This window comes from Plutella xylostella, chromosome 13 (assembly GCF_932276165.1).
Source record: "Plutella xylostella chromosome 13, ilPluXylo3.1, whole genome shotgun sequence".
Lineage (NCBI taxonomy): Eukaryota > Metazoa > Arthropoda > Insecta > Lepidoptera > Plutellidae > Plutella > Plutella xylostella.
In genome coordinates, this window is record NC_063993.1 from 7,836,134 (window position 1) to 7,855,594 (window position 19,461).

Here is a 19,461-nt window from a genome sequence, read left to right on the forward strand (position 1 = left end):
ACTAAAACCAACATAAGTTTGTTCTACAGGTAGACAGCTAAGATACAGTTCTAGTTCTGACTTCTTATTCTGTAGACCACATACATTTTGATGAAATATGTTTAATTCAACAATGCTGCTATTTTTCATTTGACACGAAACATTATTTACGAAAAAACTCCTTTGAAACATTTTTAGAGGTTAATATTTGATTTCGTTTGTTTTGTAAATCAAAGAAATACGGGATTGTTCCCTTTTTATACAATTTGCAGTTTTGCTTTTGATGTTCAGTGTAGCATTTCCTAAAATTATCAATAAATTTATCTTTGTAAGTCAAGTAATCAATTTCTATATTTAATTTATTGCAAATCACATAGATGTCTATTGGAGTTTTGTTCCTGGGTTTGAATTCTATAAACTTAAAGTTTTTATGCTGCTTTGAAAAAGAGTGGAAAAGCGTATTCAATAGCATAATATTTACAAATTGGTTTGTCTGCACATTTAATAATAAAACATTGCATTTCTCCAGTTTATGTACATAGTCATTAAGTGCCGTAACTATTTCACATACGTTTTCATCATTTGATCCTACTCCCAGTATCACTACATCGTCTTCTTTTAACACAGTGCCATCTATGGCTGACAGTATATGCGAGGTGGTTGCATCTGGCTTAACTATAGCCGTAGTTTGGTATATGTCATTCCATTTATTTTTTCTGTTTTTGATTATGTGTAACGCTAATCCCTTCATGCGCTGATCACCTACTATAAATATTCTTGGTTTTTCGTCTCTTTGACCTTTTTTTTCTGGATCAACGACGCAGTGTTTTAGTGCTTGTACAGAATTATTTATTGTTGTTTCTGTATATTTAGACACATATTGCGTTTGAGAACTCATATTTTCGCTGCAATATTGCTTTGCCGAGATGTGACGTCACTTATGTGTCGCTGAGATGTATTTGGTGTATTCATTTTGCCGCTATCAGAACAGTTTTTCCATAGTATGACTTTACTCGTATGTATTGGGGATGTTCGTGGCGTACTCATAACAATATTTCGAATTTTTTTCAACAATGGAGTATTTTCGCATTTATTGTTGTCCCTCGAAGTATTTAGGTCGATTGTAGATAGCTTTTTAAGCAGGTCTATTTGTTTATTTTTCTCATCCAACTTGTTTTTCAAGGCATAATTTTCGCTATTTAATTTTATTATTTCGTTGTGTGCACTCTCTAGCTGTTCGGTGAGGTTGTCTAATTGTCCTTGAACATCATTACAATTGCGTGATGTATTCTCTATTTGGGATGGTACACTTTGTGATGATATGTCTAATAAAGTTGAATTGCACACTGAATTCTCCTCAGTGTATATATCTCGAAGATCACTATTTGAATAAGCTCTAGCTATAGGTTTTCTGTGTGTTATATTATCCATTTTAAAATGATAAATTTAAATGAACTAATATATATTGCCTCTCAGAGTAAACACACTAGTACGCAATAACGTTATTCACACGCGCACACATACCCCCTTATTCATAGAGAAGTTACAAAACGTTTTAACTAATAAACTGTTTTGTCCCTCTCCGACAAAGAATAATTTGTTCTTTGACAGAAAGGGACAAAACAGTTTATTAGTTAAAACGTATTGTAACTTTTCTATGAATTAGGGGGTTAATCTTTGACGGCGGCGCGTAAACCGGTGTCGACTAGCCGAGTTCACAGATTTGACCCGTCCGGCAATAGTTTTAAGACTGAAAGTTGTGGAAGTAGTACTAACCGATCTGGAACTGCTCGGTGACACGTTAGATTATTATGATTTGCCAAAAACACATATTTTTACACTTATTTGCACTTATTTGCACAGATCACAGCAGTTTAATGCTAGCACAGTTTAGGTATACAATTTTCTTGAGAGACACATCACGATTTATATTTTTTTGATCAATTTTACGCAGTACAAACAATAACAAATAGTTAGGCGGTAGGCGCACGGGCGATTCGGTGGCGAAGTGACCACTATTGCCAGTACCTAGGTCAAGTTTTTGATATTTCCCTTTCATAACACAGCATCTTACCGACTTTGCAAAATACTCATAGTTGGGCGCAAATATTGATAATTAGTTACCGTTTTTTAAGTTTGTCAGTTACCTAACTGACAATCATGAAAAAAAAACATATTGAAGGGTGCCGAAGCATTAAAAATGCCGTGAAACCTGTGTATGTGTTGTGGTAAGTAAATATATAACTTATCTAGAAAAATATTTAATATGTACCTACATTTTATTTTTCACGAAATATGTACCTAATAGGTTGGTGTTAAATTTATTTCCCAAAATTAATGTTTTCACAATACAGAAATGACTAAAACGTTTTCACAGAGTTTTATGTTGCAAACATATAAAAATTACTAGAAATAAAGCTAATGATTATTTGTTTCTGTATTTTTCAGTGTGGTAAGTACTTGTATAATTAAATGTTGTACTGTTAAAAATAGTCATAGAGCACACACTGAACAGTGTACACACATAAACACTATCTACCCGCTTCACTTTTGTTCTATTTCAAAGAGGTAGGTATTTCTCAAATAAAAATAATAAAATAGTGGTTAGTGACCTTGACTGCTGAGCCTAAGGTCCCGGGTTCGATTCCGGCTGGGGCAGATTTTATTTAAGATACTTGTTACATAAGATATTTTTACTCGGGTCTTGGGTGGTGATATTTTTATTTAATATGTATTATGTATCTATCTATGTATTTGTGTAGATATATCAGCTGTCCGATACCCATAACACAGGCTTTGTCTAGGTTAGGGTCGGATGACAGTGTGTGAGATGTCTCAACATATTTATTTATTTATATGGTCACAACTTAAAAAAAAAGACACGGTTGTGAACGGTAATTCTCACTCTTTAGATAATAAAGCGTCCCCGTCGGGACAACGGGGGCGGCAGCGGGAGAGGGGAACGGGGAGAAGAAAAGTTTTCGGTCGGGTTTGTTGTTCGCAGAATTATTCATGACTCGTTCAAAATTTTCGATTGATTATGCTTACTGTTTAGTAGCAATTAACTCTGCGATAACTTCGCGAAAGTTCCGTCGAGTCGAGCTACCTGCGCTGGGATGTGCCCGATCGATATAGTGAGTAAAACCCCGGTAGTAGGGTAGGCAAAAATGTTGTTGTTGTGAGATATCTCCAACTCTCTAACCCGCCTACCAAGCGTGGAGATTATGGCAATAAATCGGCAGTGTTGGAGGAGGCTCATGTCCTGCCATGGATTATTATTTTATTTATTTATCCTAACTAATATTATAAATGCGAAAGTAACTGTGTCTGTCTGTCTGTCTGTTACTCTTTCACGCCAAAACTACTGAACGGATTTAAATGAAATTTGGTATACATACGGTCTAGACCCTGGGAAAGAACATAGGCTACTTTTTATCCCGGAATTCCCGCGGGAAAACTTTTTAAGGCGAAGCGAAGCTCGCGGGAACAGCTAGTTTATTATAAATTACACAAATTTACATTTTACTTTTATAAAAAGACAGTTACAGTGTGACAAAAACCAGTTTAGGTTTGACCGCACACCGACATTCGCACGGCTTCACTCATTGTATACATACGTACATTGGTCTTAAAATACTTAAAGATAAGGCTTACATTCTAACACATTATAAAAAATAACATCATATTATGGTCTGTGTGTAATAATGATTATGATGTGTGCCGATTTTCGTTTTAAATGTCTCAGTCTTATCCGTCCATCTTGTTTATCATAATCTTAATCTATTAATCGCTTTAATTCCTTGAAATCAGACACAATATAAATCTATTGTCGTCAGGCGCGATATCGCGACTTCGGGAAAAGTTTAATAAATTAAGGAGTGTAGGTAATAGGTATGTTCAGTTAACCATAAAAATACCTCAATTATTGTAAAGTATAGTAAAAAGTTACCATTTCAATTGTTATTTTATGAGACGTACATCTGTTAAGCTGCGTACAGACCAGGCCAACGAACGCCAACGGTTATCCCAACGATGGATATTTATCATACATAATACAGGGCTGATTGCAGCAGCGAAGGTCAACGAAAAACGTTCGTTGGCGTTCGTTGGGCCGGTCTGTACGCGGCTTTATACATAGAGCCCAAAAACCTTTCACACTTCTCGTGTTATGCTTCACAACGCTCTACGCCTTTTATTTTGAACGTCCGCGAGTGACGATTGAATCCACCGTTAAAACGTGGATAAAACTAGGCTCGTGTTTGCATCCGGAGCGCTGTTAGGGCGAAGCCCCACTGTTGCGTTGCGCCACCGTCGGACAAGAGACAAAACAGGGGGAGGGTGATGCGACAGCGTGTATACGCTCTTGAGCCACGACATCGTTCGTTGACGCCACGCAGATGTGGCGTCGAATGCGTTGTGCAGTTGCAACGCCACAACGCACCGCAACAAAGCAATGGGACCTCGCCCTTACGCAAAAAAACTGCTGCCCCACACAGGTCCGTTCTAAAAGTTTCACTTCATTCATTGTGTTAAAACGCGTGAAAGGAAGGACCACGTTTTAAAGGATTATTTTATGTAAAGTAGAAAAAATATATCCACTGAAATGCTTTTAGCCACAGGACCATTTTCGAAGTCTAGTTCAATAAAGGAAATTATCCATTTAACCACAAAGGTTAAAGTTGGCGAGGATACTGTACATACTTTGCTACTATTAGTAGGTAGAATTATATTTCTGTTTCGTTTATCAAATAAACGATTACCCTATAGGTACATTGGTTGTACCGTATATGACATTATTTTAGAGTTAATTTAAACTTTTTAGTCAATAAAACTAAGTAGTACTTACCTATTTCAAAAATATAATGTTCACATTACTTAACAACTTTTCAAGTGTAAAAATGCGATTTACAAGTAGGAAGGTACCACTGGCGGTTTCAAAGCCTCCGATTTGGTAACTAATTTCCGCTATTCATCTAACCCACAATGGCAAATGGTTGAATTCACGCAAATGACCCTAAAGAGAGGGCTGATTCTAAAGAAACCCGTGTATTACAAATTGACGGTCATAAAAAGGGAACGTTTGTTGGCCCATTAGAGTCCCATAAATTGCAGCAAAATAATTATATGTAGCTATTATACGTAATATACCTACTGCAGTACTTTTTCTTGTATTTTTATTAAGTTTAATACTTGGCTATTTGTGCCGTTGTTACTGGTTGTGGAATTACCTGTAAAGGTATAGCTATAAAGCAAGCTAAAAGAAATATACTTTTTAAATTAAGAAAAAAACCTAACCCCACATTACGAGACACCTACTTACTTTACGTAAGCTGAAAAGGGGTCTCACTATTCTTAATTCCGAACAAAATATTGATGTCTGACTTGATGAAGTCAATAATAAATTGTTTATTGTTCACTTGACTTTTAGAATCATACGTTCTTCTTGAAAAGTTGCCATGACATTTGAATTCTGAGCCATCTCTTCAATTTGCAAGGCCTTGTACAATAAAATATGTGCTCCAAAAATATACAAGCTCAAAACTATCCGACGCAAGGCTAACACACAATATCCGTGAGTCTGTGACTCTGTAAACGTAAATATTACAGCCATGCATTCAAATTCGAACAAAATCTCCGAACTACCAGCATTGCGCGATGGCCGCTCAACAACGATCTCTAACACTTGGTAGTAGAGTCGCGTTACGCCACCCAGGTGGGTTAGTGCGGGATATTTTCGGGTCAGTATTCAAGCAGGTTTGCAGGTGTGTGCGGAAATGAACGCGATATCCAGGTGCAACTCGATCCCGCAGCTGGCCTGCATCATTTCAGAGGGCAGGTTCTGATAAACACGTCGCTATGTATACAGGGTGTTGCAAAATGGTCTAGTAAGCCGGAAGAAAGTCTTACGGGAAATCATTATGAACAACTTTTGTTGAACAATTTTGAAAGTTAGGGAAAATAATATTGGCTTCTCCATTGAACTTGGTTACTCATATGACTTTTTACTATGATTTTTTGGGTGTACTGAACCATTTTCGCAACACCCACATATTGCAGTATAGTTACCATGGTTACTGAATTCACATTAAAGGGAATGATCCCCTAGTGGGAAAACTATTTAGAAGGCACACCCAATATTCCAATTTTAATTGACAGAATTGGCCCGACTGCATGAGTCCAGAAGCGGCTCCAGCGCTATTTACGCTGACGCCACAGGTTTGGACTGTGATTTCGGATAAGGAAATCAAGCGCTCATAGGCTTTATTAATTTCCATGGGGCAATGACGTTATGACATTTTCATATCATAAATTAGTTATTTACTAATTCAAGGTTCTCTTGTTAATTTGTCGTATGTTACATGCTTATCGACGACGGTTTTTATTGAAGATGGGCAAGTTAATAAAAAAATAACATGTATGATTACTTCTAAATTGGTTACTTTTTTTCATGAATGTAATGTTTATATGTTTACCCAAAGGGTATTTATGAAATCAATACACTAAAACAGTTCACAGTTTTTTCAAAACTGTCGTTTGTATTCAGTTTATCCAACAGGCTTCGTTTCCGCGATCTCTCGGGTGTTCCTCACTTCCGTTTCCGCCTAGAGGGTGTCATTTAACGAGAAAAACCCGGAGGCCTCATATTTTGTAAAGTATTCCTTTTGCAAGGAAAAAGTTACTTGATACGTTCTTTTGTGATGAATTTTTACGTGCGACTAAAACAAAGTGACACTAAGTGAGTTTTAAAATGTATAAGTATTTTTGAGAATACAACTAAAAGCTTTCCCAAAGTAGAGTGCGGAAAGATACGGTATGTAAGTTAATAAAGCGCCACGACTCATAACTCACTCGAAAAGCACATTACCAGCAAAAACCATTACCACATTTCCAAGTGTATGCAATAAACACTGAAAATAATGTTGTGTTCTTCCCTCCACAACACGCTTTTAGCAGTGAGACAAGCAAGACCGACTTAATAACTGCACGGATATTTTGTGGCATCTTTGAGCCACAGACTGCGCTGCTTGCACTGCCGAGACGAGAAAAACACGCGGTCTGTAAGCATGCGTCATTAGTGCTCGTTAGTCTGTGTCACAGAGCAGGGCAGGGCGGCTAAGTATGTTGGCACATTAAGTCCAGGTGACCTATGATCCTCTTCAAGTTTTGGAGCCAAGCCAGAGGGGCGCGTAAATTTTGTTTCCGCAGTTTGAGCGCTAAAGGTAGGGGTTGAAAAGTTAAATATGAACACGGTACAAGTGTTGGCGGTTTAATTATTTAATCAGGTACCTGCTGTAATTATTAACGAGGTGTCCATTAGCTCTACGGGTTGTAGTATCAACTTTAAATTGTCGACACAAAGCATTGAATAACTACTTGTGAGTGTTTGGCACATTGCTCGTGTAAAATCGAGATATTGGTTCAAAAGTTGGAATCCCTTATACAAACCTTTAAGTACCTTCTTATTTTTCTGCATAAGATCCACTATTCAAGTTCGGTGGAAATCTCTGCACACTTAATCCCTTTTTCCGATACGCTGGAAACACCTAAAAGACCTTCATAACCTATTTCGTTCATAACAAATTATTCATTAAAAAAGCTTGCTTTGAATTTTGAATGATCATTCTGTCACCCAAAAATCGTAATCGGTCCATGTGCTGAACACCCTGTATAGAGTAAGTAATTTATTGTTTGAACCTGCACAACGTATTGTATGGTAGTTCAAGGAATTGACCGTATTTACGTAGAATTTAGTACTCACCCACGGACAAAGTTACAGAGACATTTAATTAATTACACTATTAGTTACTGGGCGACACATAAAGGGCTCACGTGACATACATTTCCTACCTACAGTTATATTATAGCAGCAAACAAAAGCTTATATGAGATATATTTTTAGCTTTCAATTCATATTTATTTATTTTTAAAAGCCACCAGTAAAAAATTCAATGAACTGAAAAATAAAATAAAAACCATTCCGCGGATATGAACTTGCGTTGAATAAACAAAGGACGAATAAAACAAAACTAATAATGGCGGGCACGGGCAACTAGAAAAACGATTCCAGCTTACACTTTAGAACTAGTGCTTGTAAGTTTCAGTTATAAAAATGCGCTATCGCAATAAAGTAAAAAATAAAAAGAATGAAAAGACGGTGGCGCCCCTGGCGTTATCTAACCGAAAACTAATTCAAAGTTTCGTCATTGTTTGCCATCGGGGAGCAAAGTGCGGGAATAAAAAGCATCTTGTCGGGCGACGATATCGAGTTTCTTAAAGCAATTAAGATAAAACCGCATCTACAAAGGCCTCTGGGACGATATCGAACACTGGCTAGAGTTCGCCCTTTGTTCCCATCATGCTGGTAATTAAACTGAAGAAACTGCGCTGTTTGATCATAATTGCCCGCATAGAGACGTAAAGAAGTCAAAAGGCAGCATTCGTTTGATATCTTCCTGTTTAAACTGTCGGTCAGAATGTCAAAGTTAATTTCATTTCGTTCGAATCATCAGTTCGGAAGTTTTTCATTAAACTGCGAAGGGTTCCACAGTCCACGATTCACGATAGTCCTATTACTAATAATTTTGAAACTTATTGATAGATTATTGGATACACGGCCGATTGTATACCTTTATGTTTTATACAACCTTGCTATTTTAATTAAACGAATTAAAAATGTATTCTAAAACAAAAACATACCAGTACAATCCACGTAAACTAAACTTATGAATAAAATATTTTACAAAATGATAAAGTTAGCGATAAATCTGAGTACAGACAATATGCTATACACCATCAGCCATCACCATCACCATCCTTGTGTAATCACGTGTAAGATTTCTCAGCTCCCGTCACCCACTCAACACAACAAAGCATTTCGATAGCTCTGCAGAATATGGACGCATTGATGCGGGAGCGATGTATTGCTATCCATCCGTAGCTTTAGTATTGTACCTAGATAATATTATGTAGTATTGAATGATTTGAATACTAAGAACATGACAATGACCACTTGACCACAATATTGAATGACAAGGTTCTCAATTTTAATTTCTTCGTAGTTATCTTTGCTGTATTAAGACAGGAAAACAACACATCGGAAAAAAATTACATGACCCTTAAAAGTTTACTCTAGAACAAGACTGTGGTTTATAAGAATATACATAGTACATACTTAGCAGGTGGGTTCGAGATGATATTATCTCAAATATATTTTATTACAACCCAGGACCCCGAGCACAAAAGTCATTCCTGCGCCATTCGGACTTCAAGGAAATAATTCCCGAAACTCCCACGGGTAACCATTTTTTTTTTGTGAAAACTTTATGATATAGGTAAAGGTTTATAGGTACGTTTCAGTCAAATAAAATTTATCAACCTAATGGAAGGACACAAAAGATAATAGGAGGTGCTGTAAACTCCGTTTAGGATAACTGCGAAACAGGGACGCGGATTAAACGACACCCATTTGTGATGTCCACTGTCCTGTCCTACATGTATACATAGGAATATCCTTCTTAGTGTAGAGTGTAGGCGCACACTAAATGACGCGAAGTGTGCGGAGCTTATATTTTATTATCACTACATAAGTAGGTAGGTACACTCACGGCAATGAAAAGGTTCCACTGAGAAAAGCACCAAATTACTTCTAAACGGAAAAGGCTAGCTTAATGCCGTCTTCTGCAACATTGAAGTACATTTAACAGAGCATCAGAATATTGCCAACTAACATCGGTAATATTTTGTTACAATTTTAAATGAAATCTTTGAAAAATAATATAACAGCTTTTAATAACATCACAGCTTTTCTGTAGGGCTATATAAATAAAATCTGTTTACTCTTTATTAAGTTAGGTTACCAAACCTGCAACGCCTTCCAAATAAAATAACAATTTCAAACAAACCAATCTATTAGAGTTAGGCACCTGTTGTTCGTGAGCACGCCAATACGGTTCGTAAAACAATGAAATAGAGGTTTATATTGGCTTAGTGGGGTCTTAGCTTTGTAAGGGATGTTTACTTAAGGTGTGGCGATGCAATATGGCTTTCCGAAATGACAGGTAAATCCCCTGGGAGCAGCTTTAAGGTAATAGAGTGCTCCATCGTTTTAGTGGCTTTACCAATGAAATTTATTTTGAAAGTCTGAAAGAAATGTTTCTTCGGTGAAAATAAAACACACTCTCCATAATTAATTCCGATAAGGATTTGGTACCTACCTACAGTTTTCAAAGAAATTGTAATACTTACCTACTTTAAAGGTGTGAGCAGTACCTATAGAGCTTCCACTGTGTTATTGTATTTTAGACGTCTGGTAAGTAAAGTTGGTTTTCCTTTGCAGTCGTCATATATGTATGGGATTACGAATGTAAAAAAACCAATAATATAATGGATAGAGTATAGTTGGATAGTAGGTAATGTATGCACAATATAAAAACTTTCCAAGAAAGTGGTTAAAAGTACACCCACACAAACCTACCGTACTACGTTTTGTACATAACAAGGTTGTATACCCGACACACATAATATTTTGAACAAACATATTTCCTAATAATATCAACGCTCGTTCGCTGAAAATAAAGTCGTTTGTGGAAACAAAAACTGTCTATTATGTCCGCTAACGGCGCACATGATACATTACCTGTTTATAAAAACCTTTTTTCCCCGTTGGTACATACGTTAGGTACAGTATACATATGTTAAACATCAATGTATGGGGAGGATGCCGGCGGAAAAAAAATAACTTGCTGTTGAGGAATGGCCTAACACACGGGTGAAGCGGGTATTTCATTTTTTTTAAATTTTCTGGTTGAAAAGAATAGATAGATAGATAGATAGATAGATAGATAGAATACACTTTATTTGTACACCAAAACAGAATAATAAAATTAACAAAATGTAACTTAATTAGGGTACAAAAGGCGGTCTTATAAAAGAAAAGAGTGTTATAAATTTGACGTGTTTCATCGTTATCTTTATAAATATCGATTATCTATTTAATTTTAATTCTAATGAAGCGGCCGTAGTCGAGCGGGCCTCAGTGATCGTAACTGATCGCTGAGGTTAAGCAACAACTGACACAGTCAGCCATTGGATGGGTGACCAATTTCAAGTGGTGATTTTCTGGACGCTTCCGTGCTTCGGACGGCACGTTAAGCCGTGGGTCCCGGGTGCTGCTTCGGCAGCAGTCGAGTCGTTAAGCCTAGTCAGAGGCCTTCGGGCGGCTTGAAAACATCTGACAGTCGGGTTGCCCACTTACCCGACAACTCTCTCAGCACAAGCTTGCTTGTGTTGGGGTCCACCAACCCGCACTTGGCCAGCGTGGTGGACTAGGCCTAAACCCTTCCTTCATTGGAAGGAGATCCGTGCCCCAGCAGTGGGGACGTAATGGGTCGTGATGATGATGGTTTAATGCTTAGTTATCAATAAATTCATATAAATATATCGAATATAAAAATCAATGTGCTTTAATTTTTAATGTAAGCTACGTTCGTGGTTCATTATGTTATTTTTCGTCCTAGAATTTTTTCGAGTACCTACTTACTACACCTTTTGACAGTTACTTATATTTATTATAAACCCTATCCTTTGCGTTTGCCTCCTATTACTTAAGTTAAACCATTTAATAACGCGATCAATCAAACGGTTGGCACGCTCATGAATAATACCAATCCAGCTGAGAAAAGTTTTACAAAAGATTTATTTTCTTTCCTCGCGTAGCCGATCAGGATATAACGGCCGAGATTGATTGATTTCAAACACACACATGAGGAAACTGAAAAGGCTCTAAATATACTCATTTAAAACCAACATAATTACCTAAGTATATTTATCCATCAACTTATTATCTACCAATCCGCCTTGGGCTCGCTTGGTGTACTAATCCTCAAACCCTTTCCTGGAAGGAAACCCGTGCCCCAGCAGTGGGGACGTGACGGGATGTGATGATGAGGATTAATTCGTAGTTAATAATTAGAATAATTATTGTAAACCATCCAGATTCAAGAAGTAACAGGCGGCTAGTTATACATACCGAAGAAAGTCTGCGAATAATACTAAACTGGTTGGTTATGGTTATTAATCGTTTACCAACGAAAATGTAAAAAAATATATATTACTAGCTGTTCCCGCGCGCTTCGCTTCGCCTTAAAAAGTTTTCCCGTGGGAATTCCGGGATAAAAAGTAGCCAATGTTCTTTCCCAGGGTCTAGACCGTATGTATACCAAATTTCATTCAAATCCGTTCAGTAGTTTTGGCGTAAAAGAGTAACAGACAGACAGACAGACACAGTTACTTTCGCATTTATAATATTAGTTAGGATTAGGATAAAGTTTATTAATTCACTTATTCGTATTCCGTCTGAAAGTACCTATTATAAAAATATATTCTGCGTTACCTGTATTCGACACGTTATAGTTGCCTTGATTGGGGCGAATAATGGGTATAATAATTGAAACAATATTGCAATACTCGTGAAAGCGGTGCGGTGGTAGCTCAGTCGGGTAAGCGCCCGCTTCTCACCCAAGAGATGCGGGTTCGAATCCCGGCGCTGACATGTACCAATGAGTTCTTTTAACTTAAGTACAATGTATACCATCGCTCTTACGGTGAAGGAAAACATCGTGAGGAAACCTGCATATCTAGATCTAGCAAATCTAGATATGTGAACCCACCAACCCGCAGTGGACCAGCGTGGTGGGAAATGGTCCAAGCTTAGGAAGGCAGTTTAGACCTTGGGGATATGCACAAAGGTTCCACTCGAGAGAGCCAGGTACAGGTACTTACACCCCTACAGAGAATAGAATAGAATAGAATACTCGTGAAAGCCCGCGTTACAGGGGGGTCACTCTATATGACGAAAAACGAAGTTTCGAAGCGCTGTTGCGCGAGCCACGACTCTATCTTCTTGTATTAAACGTGCCGATGGCACGACAGCTCTCGTTCATTCGTTTTTGTTAGTATAGAGTAACCCTCAAGAGTTTAACTACTGAAAACGTATGTTGAAATCAGAAAGTAAATATTCTGCTACGTACCTAAATGAAAAATTTAAGCCATTACGTTACAGGTCGCAGTAATTAACTTCATTCGCTAAAGCAAAACAGTGTGCATACAGGGTATGGTTCACAGCTGCACATTATAATTTATTTATTTTTCCCTATGACTTGGGAAAAATGCGAAAACTGAATCAACCCCCATATTAAAAAGATACGTTACTAACAAAGATGAAAGCAAATATTTTTTTCGCGAATTTACAAAAGTGTCAAAGTCACAGAACTAAAGTTTTTTAGTTTTTTTTGGCTTCACTCACTACACGTCAACAATCAGAGGTGTTAAAACGTTTGATTCAAAATTCAAAATATATATTAAACATTGTCTGTCGTTAACAATCAGAGGTGTGAAAAACGTTGTATTCAGAATTCAAAAGATATATTAAACATAGTCTCTCTATACTCGTATGTATAACTTTTTGAGTGCTTTTCATTCGAAGTAGGTATAACACATTTTTTTTAGCACAGTGTAGTTTTTAAACAGCACATATACCTACAAGAATCTTCTCAAATGCAAGCAAGCTATATTTCTCGCTTCGCTACACCTGTCTGCTCACATACACCGTGTAGGTATATGTACGAGCTATATTTAGCTTTGAGCAACAAGACACATTGAGTTTGACAGACCAAAGTTGCGCCGGTCTTTGAATCATTTAGCAACCTCGCTTCTCCTGGACAGCTCTATATGGACGCTCTATCACCCTTTGAACCTACATTGGAAGTAGCAAGCCTGAAGGTGCATGGGCGAAATGCAACCTTATTCATTGTGCATTAGGGCTGCAGCTAAGTCACACAAGTTTAAAATATTCTCTGTAACTTTTGACACTTGAGATATATCAGGGGCAGCAGTTCTTGATTTTGTTTGGCGATCTGAAATCTAAACTATAACTGTAGTCCGCGTTGTTCTATGCTATAGAGATAGAGGGTAGTTATGGATAAATTGGTATAAAATTAAACGGTTCTGTAATGAAATGCGACTATTGCGGTTAAGGCCGTATTTTAGATATTTGCTGATGAAAGCGTATCGTCCTGAATCATTATGTCGACTCTGAATAAGTTTTGTTATGATGATGATGATGATGGGTAGACTTGCATGGTAATGATTGGAATGCTGAAAGCTAACGATCGCATCCAGTGGCGTGCTTTGGGAGATGCCTACGTCCAGCAGTGGACTGCTATAGGCTAATGATGATGATGAATAACTTTTTTATATATTTACTTACGTCGCGATGTAATCACCACACAACTAATCCATTTAAAACCGTGATTCGTAAACGAAACGAATGTGCGCTCCGATATTGATTGATTCTGTGATTTTTCGCAGAAAGACATGTTCAGTCCACTCAACGAATCACTTCGGACGTTCTCTTACAAAAAGGTCCTCTTTCCACAGAGTAACGCAATAAACAGCGACCTAGTGACCGGGGGCCGCTTCTACTAACTCAATCGTAGTATTATCGGGTTGTTGTTATACGTATAGCGGATATGGACTGCATCGGCCCATTAAAGATACAATGTAATTAAGTTGCAACAATACGTACATCATTTTGTAGACTAGAATACTAGGACTTAGATACTGGCCAGACATCTAGCCATTTTTGCTATGCTGTAGTGTGGTACCGTACTAATAGCTTAAACATATAATAAACATGCATCAAGATTAAAAATATATCAACGTTAAATTAAGTACCTACTCCCCAAGAAAAAACGAAAAACTTTATAATAATGGATGTTGAATGTCTATCCATGGAAAAAGTAAACTTTCTCTGTTCTTAAGTACCTACATTATTAACTAGTCACATCAGAAATTTCATTATTGTAAGTGGAAACAGTAGAATTGGTCCGGAGCCAGGCGCTTCCATATTGATTCGCTTTTCGCTCGCTCCCGCATCACGACAAATTCTTTTTGACGTGGTGCGTGAAACTTAATTTTATACGGGTCATAGCCGGCCCGTCCCTAGACACTACGTTACTGTCACGGTGTCACTATCCGTATAGTATAGGTCAGGTATAGGTGGATACCTATATCACATTTTAACATCACAAAAGTGACAATATAGGCAGAAATGCTTTGATCTAAACCGCTCCAAAAGCTATGCAACATTTTGTTTGGTACAGTAGACTCTAGGATTAAATTTTGGTATGTATACAAAAGCGGGTGAAGTAAGTAATGTAATCAGAGAGTCAGTTTGATTCTAAACATTACAATGTTACCTGGAAGCACGATATCTGCAAACACAGAAGGTTTTCACAGAAAAACTTCAATCAAAAAAAATGTACAAGAAACAAAGTCGCCCGTTATTGAAAGGAAACAATAACAGGAAAAAACTATTACCATCTGTTTGGACGCAATTCTTGGAGCAGCTGTTTTAGTATTGCATTGTAGTACTTAGAAACAGACCGACGACGTACAATGTCTTATTCACTACTGTTAATAATTTTTACTATCGTTGGCTTTAAGCAAAATTTGGTCATGGCGCTTAGAGAAAAAACACCACAGAACATATTGCAATGTAGAGCTCTTTCTAAGGAATTGAATTATGATAAGGAGACCATGCTGCGGACCACTTGGACGTCTGTGTACAGTTGGAAAAATGATGACTGCGTCGTTTTCAGCTTCAGTATACCTACAGAAGACGTATGTATTGTGTGGTACATCTGAATTACATTTGAAGATAAAAAAAGGTTGTTTAAAAAATATTTTTGTCGGTACATTCTAAAGAATCAGAATATAACTAAATTGACAGTGAATGTTTTTAGTAAGTAATTATCAATTAGTAATATCATCAGTAACTTATTCGCAATTAAATGAAATATTTCAGTGAATGTGAACAACAAATATAAATTATTAGGGAATCGGTTACGTTCAAACGCAAAAATATTACAGACCCAATTGCACATTTTAGATTTAAAAATGTTGCCTTTAAGTACCTAATGTGGTTTTTATTTTCAGTTTGTGAGACGTGTGTATGAAGAAGTTGGTCATCAATTAAAAGAGCAACCGAATTGGGCGGATCCCGTTTTGATGATGACTGTGAAATTTAAAAATAAAATGCTCACTCACAATGCGCTTTTATTCAAAGACGTGGGATTTCCCGGAAATTTCCGTATTGTGCCGGACTTAGCTTATGAACCTCAACGTACTTATGGCCTTTTTTATTAAACTACTCTTGCTATCTGTTTAATTCTTTATTCTTACTTAACATTTATTTTTATTTTTATATTTACTACATTATGACAAATATTACTTGTATGCGATAAGTCAAAAGTCAACTGAAAAGGCTTCCCCAAATCTACAACGAATTGTATGTAGTCTTTAATAATACTTACTGCCATTTTAACACCTGAGAACATCAAGTAACGCATAACTTGAGTATGAAATGCAGCGCTGTGATTGGTTGAAGGACTCAAGTTCATGTTTAAGTTGATTAACTCTAGCTGTGCCTTACACTGTTGCAGCGAATTCTGCAACTAAGAGCGATCGATCTTAGAATAATAACTCTCGTGTATCCTTATTTTTTTTATATGATAGCAAAACTTTTCACTTCCAGCTGCCGACATGACCTACGACCCACAGCCGCTTCACAAAGTGAGTTTTAAGCTGATGAAAGTGTCAAGCAGTCAGGGTTGTCCGAAGACCAAGTTTATGCTCATCCTACTGTGTGACACTGGCGTGATAGTGACAGCTGAGGTGCAGGGTCAATGCCCCCGCGCGCCGCTCGTGTCTGCGGTGGCTAGCAGGCTGAAGCTCTATGATGGACGCCTCACCTGCTTTAAGGAATACAATATAACACGGTTGATATAGTGACTGAGAGCATTGCCGACTATACTACCGTTTCACGTTCAAGTAAAGATGCTTTTCCACCAGAGATGTAGGTAGGTACTATGGAGCTTTGCTTTATTATGAAAGAAATCCATGCTAGTGCTACCAATAAACATGATTTGAGGATATCAAACGCATCCACAGTAACGTAGCATAGCACATCTCAGGTTGAAAAGCACATTTTGGGTGGAAAAACTAAATAAAGAATGTTAAATAAAATAAATGTATGTTTTAATCGACCTAAGAAATTATTATTTGTATTTAGTCGACTTTATAACGATAGATTTCAGGATCGACTGAAGTCACCAAAAAATTTACTTAACAAATTCAGATGGATCTTAGTATTAGACGTTGGTATGTATAACTTGGCATGTTGAATTTGGTTCTGAGGAAAGACAATTTTATAACCGAAACAGCGCCATTCAAGAGTAATATTACATTTAAACAATAACATTACCAGACATTATAAATTGTCATTTTAAAACACGATAAAGTCAGAATATTTATAGCCATGGCATCAAATAAAAGAACGTGTACTGTAAAATTAAATTTAGTTATATCTTTAATTTTCATATCTTATTTAATTTGTAAAACTGATTTACTCGTGTTAGGCCAAACAAATCCAGTGAAAACGTCTTCGTTTAGTCAAGCGTGTAGATCATTATCACAGGAACTACATTTTGATAAAAACATAATTCTGAACAAAAAATGGACCTCTGCTCATATCTGGAAGCCGTTTGCAGGACTTAGTTGTTTTGAAATTCAGTTCACCGTCCCGTCGAGAAAGGTAATTATATTCATAATCACAGATTTAAGAAAAAGGTACGACTTTCTTGAAATCATCATAAGCAAAAATTTTCCTTGATGTTCTGGAATTAACCACTTCCAGTTACCTTTTCAAGGTAGTCAAGAGGGCGTCCTACTCTGTTCAGTTCTCACAGAAATAACTATAGCTTGACAACTTCGTGCGCGACCCTCCTTGCGGGGTGAGAGACGTGGCGGGGGCGAGGTAGCACGACATGCTACACACGTAGAAAAGTGTGCCCGGATTAATCTCGCGATAGCTTGTAACTATTTCTGACGTAATGTAAGAGTAAGTAAAATTTGATTCTATGAGTGTTCCCGTAAATGTCATATTTAGCTTAAAATTTATAGTTTGACAGCATTAAAATTAGGATGTCTACCTTCAGAATATCTACCAATTTGAATTTATTTAAGTATGTATGTAAAAGTGTTTTATTTTATAAATCAATTTCCATGTCACTCTCTGTTTGAACTTGTTCATGGTCGTCGTCATCCTCATCTTCATCATCGTTTTCATTAACTTCAATTATAAATCTAAAACAAAAACAAAAAAACATTTTACCTTCTTTGAAAAATAATGTACTGGAGTGTTCTAAAACTTCGATTTCACCAGAATCATTAGTGACTTCCATTTTCTTTAATTAAAAAGATTATCATCTTCCACCTTCAATTTTGGTTGCTTTCCTAGTTACAAGAACTGACAACTGACGCACTCTCATATGTCTCTCACTCTTCTTCTTTGTTGTTTACTTTTTCGTATCTGACTGCGCAGTACCAACCTTTAGCCGCGTAGCATCACTGATCCGGTACGCTGTTCTACAAGAAGCCCCTTAATTTGAGAAATTATACGATTTGTAGTTTTTAACGTTATTTTGTTGACGAATTATAGATACCTAATTATAATATAATGAAATTATTAAAAAGGTACCTAAATACTCCAACGATTGTGGAGGCTCCAGCCTCAACACTCATCCTAAGACTAATGGTCTCAGGATCAGTGGTCTCATGTGCGTCGAACTCAGATTATGACAGATTTTACAACACATGTGGCCGCCTCGACTGCTCGGCCGAGACTGCCGTAATAATGACGTGCAGTGCGCGCGTTGCCCTTCCCCGCTACCTTCCATGCTACCCGCTGTCGTCTTGGGTACCTCGTCCCCTCCGCGTCTGTCACCCCGAAAGGAGGGTCGCGCACGAAGTTGTCGAGCTATAATTATTATTCAAAAACATAGACACCATGATTTCACATAATCAATGATTCCAATGACAGTAGACTTAACGTGCCTTAAATTTTCCCAGGAAATAAAAGATTTTTACCTCACGACCGCTCATCAGCTTATAGAACAGCCCGAATGGGAGACGGCATCTTTAAAAGTGTATCTAAGAAGCCATAATTTTTCTACATACGCATTGCTTTTCCCTGATTTCGAGTATCCTGGAGTTTTTAGAGCCGCTCAAGAGATTTCGACGTTAGGAGACAAGCAAGGTAATTAACATACCTACATATGATAAAGCCACAATTATATAGTCACAAGTATCTAGTCTATACATAGGTAGGTACCTATATCTATATATGCTATACCTACTATGCCTTAAAATCCATATTAATTTAAGAAATATTTATTTTCCAAAAAAAAATTTTTTAATAATAATAATATATACCTAATATAATTTCTATATCTGCGATAATTTCTTAGTCGTTATAAGTAGTTACATTTTAACTCAATATTTTACAGAAAATGAAGCTCTGCTAAAAGAACTGAAATTCGCCAAATTCCCACTGCTGACAATCCACATAAAACTAATGCAGAT

At 37.0% G+C, this 19,461-nt stretch overlaps 1 protein-coding gene across 1 annotated transcript; it reads left to right on the forward strand.

The window, feature by feature from the left end:
- The first annotated feature begins 15,275 nt into the window (after nt 1-15,275).
- Nucleotides 15,276-17,521, forward strand: LOC105385689. The gene is made up of 3 exons (XM_011556109.3): nt 15,276-15,660; nt 15,976-16,162; nt 16,574-17,521. Exons 1-3 carry the CDS (start codon nt 15,436-15,438, stop codon nt 16,825-16,827), a joined length of 666 nt encoding a protein of 221 aa, XP_011554411.2. The 5' UTR covers nt 15,276-15,435; the 3' UTR covers nt 16,828-17,521.
- The last annotated feature ends 1,940 nt before the right edge of the window (nt 17,522-19,461 follow it).